Source organism: Microtus ochrogaster, linkage group LG1 (genome assembly GCF_000317375.1).
Source record: "Microtus ochrogaster isolate Prairie Vole_2 linkage group LG1, MicOch1.0, whole genome shotgun sequence".
Classification (NCBI taxonomy): domain Eukaryota; kingdom Metazoa; phylum Chordata; class Mammalia; order Rodentia; family Cricetidae; genus Microtus; species Microtus ochrogaster.
The window spans coordinates 42,634,867-42,645,336 of record NC_022027.1 but is presented as its reverse complement, the minus strand read 5'-3'; the positions used below and the strand labels follow the sequence as shown (position 1 = coordinate 42,645,336).

The following is a 10,470-nucleotide window of genomic DNA, read 5'->3' as shown; positions in this document are numbered from 1 at the left end:
CTAGAACTTTATCTTACATTTTTTAATGAACTGCATAGGTAAAACACCTAAAACAAGAGATTTGCTTATAACACAATAAACTCATACTCAGTATTTCAAAAATTCTCCCGTCTAAAACCTTCTTGCTTTGCAAGTTCATGAATCATATCAGCATCACTTACCCATTGTCTCCAAATGAAAATTTAGTGATAGTTAATTTCTCATCTTTTTCTACATATATAAAATCAAATCCTAAGTCCTGCCAACTCTGCCTTCTAGATATTCCCCAGTCCCTATTATATATTTTTTCAATATTTTTTGTCCTCATTTTCTGGATTACACCTTCACAATTGACCTCCCACATCCAGGATAATTCTACTGCCTCACACTGAATCCCATCTCTGTGCTGAGGTCACAGTAACCTCTATAAAAACACAAGACTTATATATTCCTCTTGTGTTTCTTCATTGTTTTCATACCAAGGTCTGATTTTCTTTTCTTTTCTTTTTTTTTTTTTACCATCAAGAGATTTTGATCCTTGATTTTTTCTGCAGCCAGACCTCCTGTGACCAGTTCTGTGTCGCTGTGAGACTCTCCTGAACTACTTTCAACCTTCCAAACTTTAAACTTGCTCTCCTCCCTCATCCCACTGTGTGCAGATAATGACTAAACTGATTTCGTGTTTCTTTCACCAGGCTTTAAGGTTAAGAACAGAATAGAAATCAGCTCCTCCAGGACTCTATGTGCACAAAGCCAGCTCCTCTGTTATCTGTTCTGTGCATTCGTTAATGAGCATGTCCTAAATTCTATTGTTGTTCTTATCAGACTGTGGAAGGGGCTATACAAAGCTAAACAAATAAGAAGCATGGCTAATGAAAATTACAATGAAAACATGTGTTTTCATTATAATCATATCCCCGCTGACAAGGTTTCAAAATGCTGTGCATATTCTGCATGACCTAGTAGCCTACAAGTAGAGGGCTTGATAAACTGTAGAGCATTCTTTTTCATCACCAGATTGATGCTGAAATGAAGGACATCCTGCAGTCCTGATGCAGTGCATATGTACTGTCTGGGGTAAGTACATTTAAAACACATCATCAAAGAATCCAGAGTTTTATCACAAATTTTATAAACCTTAGAATAGAACACAAACTTTACCCAATTTCTCTATCCTATTTATTATCCATTCCAATTCATTTTTCAGTTGAGCATACTAAGCCTGGAGGAAAGCTTCAGTGCTCACAGAAATACACAGGTAACTTCTGACATATTTAAGATTAATTCCAGATTCTCGGGTACCCAGCCTAGTACTTTACCCATCATAATACCATTATCTAGGATAATGATAGCATAAATGTCATGGGAGGGATCCTGGTGCACATCAAGAGGAAAACAGGTTAAGGATGGGGCCATCCAGCCTTAAGATTCATAGCAGAGTTCTCCAGTTAGAGTTCTACCTGCTTTCTTCAGATATTATGCTTTCAAACATTTAAAAGTGACCAATGAATCTATTTAGTCTGCAAAACTCTAATTGTACATAACCCACACTTTAATCTGAAGATGATCTCAACTCTGCACATTTCCACAGAAGATTTTTTTGACAGTTCAATCGTGTTCATTAAAAATTATTACAGCTGAGATTTTTAAAATGTTATGAACATTGATTTTGATTTGTGTTAGCTTTTTTATGGAGTTGGGCAAAAAAAAAAACCAACCCTCATCTCTAGAATCATCTAATCTAAACTAAAATCCCCACTCCAGTTATCTGTCTTTGCCAGCTTGAGCCAACTGATCCGTATTCCCGACAGCTCGCATTTGATCCTTTATAAATGAAATCTTCAGCATCTACTTCAGCGTTAGTGTCTATCAAAACATAATAAAGCAAATATCAGCAGGGACACTAGCAAGAGCGTTCGTTGCCACTGCTGCTTCGACTCCTAAAATTCAGAACCCAGACTAACGACAAAGTAAATTCTCTACCTTCTGAAAAATAAAATAACAAGTTATTCATGGTTTGTGTGATATAGAATTAAATTAGCTTCTGAACCATTGCTGATAAATTATCTACATCTCTATTTAAGTGAACACAGTCTCCCTTTATCACAATATGTACATAAAGTAAGCATCTCCATAGATTGAAACTTCAAGTACATCATGGCTTCTTCACAAGCCACCTTCAAGGCATCGGAAGCTTTAATCAAGAGTCAGGGTTGTTTAAAAAGCCTTAACATCATTTCTGCTTGAATTTGTTTACACCAAGCTGTTTTTTTTCCCATAACTCAAAGAACATTTTCTTAAAGTTTTAGGAAAATACTTTTAGTCTCTCAGAGGACACATTGAAACAGAAGAAAATAACCATTTAAGAAAGCAAAGTAAGGTAGATGGAATGGTTCAGCAGCTAAGGGTCCTGTTGTTTACACTCACGACCCCAGCTGATCCCCTGGCCCAACATGGTGAACTTCTTACAAGTTGTTTTTTGACCTCCACACAAATGCATCATAGTCCATGAGTGCCCCATACACACAAAATATATAAGTATATTTTGAACAGAATGTAACATGTAACTAATATATTTTAATAGAGTTCTTTTTAACCTAACAACTTTCAAGAATATTTTAATGCTAACAAAATTAAGAGATAAGGTCAATTTTACCACAGTAACACATTTATGAAAATTCTAAAATACTAGTTAATCTGGATGACAGTAATTAACTCCATCTTCTATGGGTATTTTGTGTCATTTCCCCTCAATTAGTATTTTTCTTTAACCTTAAATAATCTTTAAGCTTCTGTGCTATCAAATTATTTGATCATTGGAATGCATTTTGATCACCTGAATAGAAAAATCAAAAGCCATTTACATCTTTCTTGCATAAATTTCTACAAAATGAATTGAATATTTTGAAGTCAATTTTAGCCCTGACCTGCTGGTCATGAACACAATCTGGAATGAAGAGCTACTAACAGTCAATTGTATCAAGGTAATTTTTTTGGCACTGAAAAAGAATCCCACCTTCTGCACAAGGTTACATTGTTGAGGCATCATGTCTAGAATACAATACTATGTTCTAAGCTTTTCTATTAAATGTCAAACAACAACCCATACACTGTAATTCTTGGGCTCCAGGAAAAATTCTGTGGTACTGTGGACTAAATTTGGAGTCATTCCACTAACGGGACCACGCTGAGGTGACTGAGTTCTCTATGGTCGCTCTGTACCTAGTTTTGCAGTCAATGATACCGGAAGACATGTTGAGTGTTGTCCCCCAAACAGGCCAGTCTTTTCATCATATCTTCAATTGGAAGGTATTCATTCTTTTCTATAGTTTTGACACCCTAACACTGTTACAGTAACTATGACTGACCATGTTACTCTTTTTCAATGAAAGCCCACTAGCGTATAACTAGAGATTTGAATAGAACCTGAAAGATTTTGTCTCTACGTGTTCTTGTTCCTAGTTACACCTCTAACTTATCTCTTGTTCAGTCAACAGACACGTTCTATTTCATGCCTTAAAACAGTTTCAGTAACTGGAATATTCATCTTGATGTTTATTATCTTAGGCAAGCCTTCAAGGCCCCAAACTGATATTCTACTGGGGAAGGAATAAGATTTTCAATCTTACAAAGCATGACTTTTTTTCCTGAAAGAAATTAAATTAGTGTTCCCTGGACTGCCAAGATAACAGTGTTTCTTTAGCTTGTAGGTGGAAAATGTTTTAGATACGGGAATCTCACCCTGCACAGACAGCTGCAGTGTGACAGAGACCTAATAAATGACACTAAGAGCATGCTCCTATGTTCTGTCACGTCCTCTCTCCAAGGCATAAACTCAGAGAGCCAAGTAGCAAATGAAGATTTTCTTCCTGATATATTACGAAAGAAAAAGAACAAGGACAAAAGAGTTTTGCCATAATACAAACAAGATTTTTTTGTAAATATACAAAAAATTAAATCCAACAACCTGACAGCAACAACAACTAAACGACAAAGCTCAGAAAAAATACCCATTTCATACTCAACAGTTCCTTCCTAAAGTAAAAATCACTGAACTGCTCTCTCAGTTCCATGACCCATGAGCATTACTATCCAGCTTTTCTAATTGTAACAGAATGCCCAAAATAATAAACTTATTTTTTTTCTTTTTTTTTTAAAAAAAAAACAAGTTTCCGCCTCCTCCCAGCCTCCCATTTCCCTCCCCCTCGTCCCACCCTTCTCCCCCTCCCCCCACTCCTCTCCCCCTCCCTCTCCAGTCCAAAGAGCAGTCAGTTCCCTGCCCTGTGGTAAGTCCTAGGTCCTCCCCCCTCCATCCATATCTAGGAAGGTGAACATCCAAACTGGCTAGGCTCCCACAAAGCTAGCAAATTAAGTAGGATCAAAACCCCTTGCCATTGTCCTTGGCTTCACATCAGCCCTCACTGTTCGCCATGTTCAGAGAGTCCGGTTTTATCCCATGCTTTTTCAGTCACAGTCCAGCTCACCAAACTTATTTAAAAAAAAAAAAAAAAAAAGGTTGACTTCATCTCACTGTTGAGGTATTCCATTCTATAAGGTTCGTGCTGTCCCACTGCTGTTAGGCCTCTAGGCAGGTGTCAGATGGCAGTGGTGGGAAACATGGGGCACAGCAAATTGCTGACCTCATAGTTAGAAATGAAAGGGAAAAAGAGAGGAATGGGCTAGTGTGACACACCTATCCTCAACGACCCAACGACCTCCAACGTCACTGCACCTCTCCGAGGCTCCATCTCTTTCCTTGGCACCTGTGTGGTTAAGATTTCTACTGCTGTGATGAATGCCTTGACCAAAATAAGTTGGGGGAGGAAAGGGTTTACTCCGCTTACATTTCCACATCACTGTTTATCGTCAGAGCAAGTCAGGACAGGAACTCAAGCAGGGAAAGACCCTGGATGCAGGTGCTGATGTAGAGGCCACGGAGGAGTGCTGCTTCCTGCCTTCTCCTCACGACTTGCTCAGTCTGTTGTCTTATAACACCCAGGACCTATCAGTCCAGGAATGGTCCATCCCACAAAGGGCTGGACCTTGTCCCATCAATCACTAATTAAGAAAATGTTCTACAGGCTTGCCTACAGACTGATCTTAAGGAGGCATTTTCTCAATTGAGGCTCCCTCCTCTCAGATGACTTTAGTTTGTGTCAAGCTGACATAAAACTTGTCAGCATAGGACCACGTGACCTCTGTAGGATAGTCAACACCCAAACCATAACCACAGCTCTTTTATCCATTGTTTCTCTTTTGCTCTGACAGTGGTTATTCCCATAGAGTAGACAGTCACACAGCCCACCCTGGATTTTGTACTATGCACCTAGGCTTAGCAATAAGGATAAATTTTTGCTTTGAGTATTGGGAACTTCTTAAATTCTGGCCTCCCCCAACCGCAAATAAAGGATGAACGGGTCATGCCAGACAGTCTTATGGTCACTATGAACATAAAATGAATATGGTCTTGTATGTATCTGATGTTTCTCAAATGCACCATTTATTCCTATTTTCTCACAGACCTGGAACCGGACCACCCTGGAAAACAGTCACTGGTAGCCAAATCTGAGTCAAGCCACTGAGCTTCCAGGAAGACCACCAAGCTACAATGATTGTGATGAATAAAAATAAATAAATTGAAATATAGTTTATATCCCAAGCACAATGGAGAGTGATGTGATGTTGGTCTTCAGAGCAATTGCGGTTCTCACCAGGCAAAGAAGCCAGGTTTCTCGCTCCATCTCTGCTGTTTTCCTAAAACACTCCCAACATTAGCACCAACTCTACAATACCCAACAGGCTCAACTCCATTCTCTGACTATTTTTCAGACTTTGTAGGTACCATTAAAGTTTAGTCTGCTTGCTAACAGACAGCCTTGGATATTCATACTTCTTAAAAGAAAGACCAAACACCTCCTGGGTCCACCTTCATGTCCAGCTGCTCACTACAGCAGTTAGTTCTGTGGTATCTCTCTGTCTTGCAAATGAAAATTCTCTTCAGCAGGAATAGAGAGGGGAGGTTTAGGTGTCTTATTTGTTTTAATTTTGGTTTAGGTTTTTTACTTTTGCAAAAGGCTCCTGAGAGCCATTTAGAAGGTAAGTTCTAGAATATCACTTATTTTCAGCTTAGCTTGATTTACCATGTACTTACAATACTCACAAATTTCTATGTGTACATTCTTTGCCCAGAGAAAATAAAGGTGCCCTGATTCTATATTCTTCCTGGAAGACAGATATATTTTTGGAGAAAATATATCTGTAAAGCTAATAAAATCCAAGGAAAGCCTTTTCTAGTGTTAATTGCACTGGGAAATCTGAATTCACCTCATTGCAGATATAGTTATACAGTAAAAACGGAAAGTGTTCTCTGTGAATTAAGTTAAGCCCAATCAACCCTGTCACCTGCCAATATTCTATGTCCCACAGGAGAATGTCATTGTTCAAACCAAGTGAAGAACCTACACCTTTACCAAGGGAATGAGCCAGTTGTTTTCTGCACCTTGTGTGCTGTACCAAAATGAGAAATTAACTTCATATGCAGTTCTTGGGTGCCACAATGTCAAAAACCAACTATCCATAGATAGATAACATTTCAGACTTTTGAAAATTTATCTCTCACGAAAACAAAGCCTTACTAAAGTTTCAGGTAACTCCAAGTAGCAGATCATTGACAAAATATGAGAAGACAGACCTAATGCTCAGCGGGACAGTGGTGGCACAGGTCTTTAATGCCAGCTCTTGGGAGACAGAGGCAGGTGGGTCTCTGAGTTCAAGACCAGTCTGGTCTACAGAGAGAGTTCCAGGACAGCCAGAGACACACAGACAAACAAAACAAACAAACAAAAAGCTAGTGTTCAAGGTCATAGGAAGCAAAAAGCAGGGCAGATAGACCTCCAATTAACATCCCATGGGAGGTTAGCGGGCAGGTTTGAAGGACAGATTCTTGAATCAAATTTGTTTTGGAAATTTACCGCTCCTTTGGCAAGCCATAATTTACTGTATATAAGTCACCATTTCTCAAGTTTATTTACCTACCGGCCCCTTTGTGTGAGTACTGCCCAGAATCACTCTCTGTCAATTTCCGAGAAATCATGCCCTATTTTTAGATGAGACATTGCATTCACAAATTATTTATGCATGAACTGCTGCAAACTGCTCCAGTTTCCTCAAGTATTTTTATGCTTGATCAGACAGAACTGAGTACTGAGAACTTTTGGCACTAAGTAGCCAATAAACCTGGCGTGGCTGAGTGAAATGGTATTTTCACTGGCTTTATCGGGCTCATCTCGACTGTGTCAGCTTACACTGAGAATCACTGAGTCCAGTGTTCCATCACTTTTATAGGAGTTTTCAGTTCGATCTTCTGTAATCATGCCACTGCTGTTCCACTTCCTATGAAGGAGTCGTCTTGTTAGGAGACTCCCTAAGCTGTCCAACATAAGGGATGGTGTCTCGTTTTCATCTACTGTCAACCACAGATGATTCCAAGAGATAATTTTTATAAGCTCTCAATGATTTATAACTTTAGTTGTCAACTTTATCTGAGTCCTCACTGTATAGAAAGGAAACAAAACTCTCGTGTTTCTAAGGATGATATAAGTTGTACACCAGGTTTCTCCTAGGAAATGACAAGATAGATTGGCTTTAAGGCTTTGACTTATCCCATTGTGAAGCTGGTTAGTCTGCCGTCCATAGGGAGGACTTCCATTCTACAGATGAGGTAGAATCCTTCCATGCCTGGGACTTTCTGTTTCTTTTCTTAAGGCCTGCAATGAATTGGATGTCCAACTTCTTTAATTTGGCTCATGGTAAATGTTAATCACACTACAACATCTATCTCTGTCTTTCACCAATTTCTCACCAAAGCCTGCTCAGGCTAATGTACACACTTCAACTGGCAGACACACTTTTTGTTGCTGTCCTTTGTAGGGTGTAAAGTCTTTTGCATTGAAGTACTACCCACACACAAAAAAAAAAACACTTCCGGAAGCCTTAGGTCATCACACAGATGGTTCTTATACATGAAGTTAATGGTCCTAAACACTCTCCACAAGAATTAGTTTATTGTTGCTTCATCACAAAATTCTTCAGAAGCAAAGTTCCCTATTCTGGAGATTTAGATTTTGAAACATGGGGAAAACATTTATGTCATTTATTTCAAGGATGGTAATCCCACGTAACACATTAATTGGATCAGATTTGACATTTATCAGTTACCATTGGGAAAGAGATGGCTAGACAGAAGCAAGGGTTTGGAAAGAAGGGTTTGGGAGGTTGTTTGTTAAGTCTCTGGTCCCCCTTCACACAACACATTAGCATCATATGGAGAATTGTACGGGAATACAAACTCCTCTCTCCCAAGCATCACCTCCGAGTCACACTCACTGTACGGCCATAATCCCAAGAACAGCCAGTTCATGGCTCTCACCTGTTGGCTGATGATACTTCAGCAAAGAGGAACTGATGCGGCTGCTTTTACTGTAACTGCGACTGCATCTTCAACATTGTTTCCTTAATGACAGAGTGACACTTTGATCTTACACTAAGCATTCCCAATTATGGGTAATCAAATAAAAATATTTCCCTTCCCAAAGGCTGTTTCATCCTTGTTTATTTCTTCCAAGATTTGCAAAAAAAAAAAATTCCTACTGGAAAGGCGCCTAATTAAAATTGCTCTTTCCTCCCACCACTCCAACAGCGGCCCCATCCATAACGTAAGCTTATTAGCAAGTATCTACTGCTTGTCTCTAGATCGCGGTAGAGAATTTTATATTTTTCAAGCCCTTAAGAAAGTTTTTAATGTCTAAATTAAATGCTCGGCGGCTCATCAGTGTTCACCATCAGAAGAATGGATTGCTGTGCTATCCCTGTTGGATGCTGGACTACAAAGAACTTGCCTATTTCAAATAAAACCCTTTGCCGCCACCCTGTGGATGACACGTCTAAATGCAGGCAACTACATCTGAAATGAGATCTTTTCCATTATTCTAGATTTTACTTATTCTTAAAATTATTAGACAAACTTGTTTTGTGGATTCTCCCCTCTTCTCTTCTCTCAGTCCCCATGGCCTGCCTAGTCGCCTGGTACCTTTCCACCGTCAGTAACCACCTTTCAGCTTCCACGCCATAAGTAGTCTGTTCTCCCTACTTCTTTCTTTCTTTCTTTATTTATTAAAGATTTCTGTCTCTTCCCCGCCACCGCCTCCCATTTCCCTCCCCCTCCCCCAATCAAGTCCCCCTCCCTCCTCAGTCCAAAGAGCAATCAGGGTTCCCTGCCCTGTGGGAAGTCCAAGGACCACCCACCTCCTGAACATAGCGGACAATGAGGACTACTGAGAACTCAAGAACAATGGCAATGGGTTTTTGATACTACTGCATGTACTGGCTTTGTGGGAACCTTGGCAGTCTGGATGCTCTCCCTACTTCTTTAATACCTCGTTCAATCCTCTTGCCATCCTTTCTAGTTTCATAACCTGCACCCATATTTATTCGTACACGGGCACACACACACGCATGCACACACACACACAGACACACACACACAGACACACGTATGCACACACACAGACACACACACGCATGCACACACACACAGACACACGTATGCACACACACGCACACACACACATGCATGCACACACACAGACACATGTATGCACACATACACACACATGCACACACAGACACACACACGCACACACACACAGACACATGTATACACACACACGCGCACACACACACAAAGACTTATGTGTGGTGTTGGTTGTTTTATTAAGATCTGTTTTAACATTTATATCATTGTGCTGTGCATATATGTGTACATAACATATAATATATGCTTGAACAGATCTTAATAGTCAATACTGTTTAAAAAAGCATGAAAAGCAGCTAACAAGAAAGAAATTTCCAACTTTTATTCTCTGTGATTCATTTTATTAATTGTCAACTTGATCACTTTTTACACATAGACCAGATGTGTTCCACTCAGATTTTTTTACTTACTTCTTGTTTCTGACACTGCTAAATTTCTGATAAAGCATTAGATCCATTTTGTCTCTAAAAGATAAAACTTCTTGGCCAGGGAGATAGACAGTGGTAGGACATCTTCCTAGCAAGCAGGGTCCTAGGTTCAGTTCCCAGCACAACAATGACAATATTCCTGACCAGGTTAAGATAATTGTTTTAATAAAAAAAAAAAGTTTTTAAAACAATACTAACACTTCACTTTTTATATTCTTCTCCAACCTGTGACCTCATCTAATATTCATAACAGTGACCTGAAGATAACCCAGGTCCTACCACATGGAGTGGAATTCTGCCCAGCATCCCTAGACTGCACCCCTCCTCTGAGCTCCAAACTAGGGCCCACAGCCCCACCTCCTACTGGAGGCCAGGGCAGTTCTAGGAACCCCAGGAAAGACATCACCCACTGCCTGCTAAACAGTCTAAACTGCCTGCTAAATTGCCTTTAAGCCTGACTACAATCCCAGA

General features: G+C 39.7%; 1 protein-coding gene across 2 annotated transcripts in view; it reads left to right on the top strand.

Moving 5' to 3' along the window:
- Gc (GC, vitamin D binding protein) overlaps positions 1-5,644 on the top strand; it is a 32,793-nt gene extending 27,149 nt beyond the window's left edge. Inside the window, exons 12-14 of one of the 2 annotated variants that reach the window (XR_258604.1) lie at positions 997-1,056; positions 1,187-1,237; positions 5,500-5,644. Coding sequence is in view for 1 of the 2 variants with exons in the window: in XM_005359463.1 (XP_005359520.1) it covers positions 997-1,032 (36 nt within the window). In the remaining variant the exon portion in view is untranslated. The remainder of the gene's footprint in view (positions 1-996; positions 1,057-1,186; positions 1,238-5,499) is intronic. The other variant, XM_005359463.1, reaches the window with a different exon arrangement.
- Positions 5,645-10,470: the final 4,826 nt, after the last annotated feature.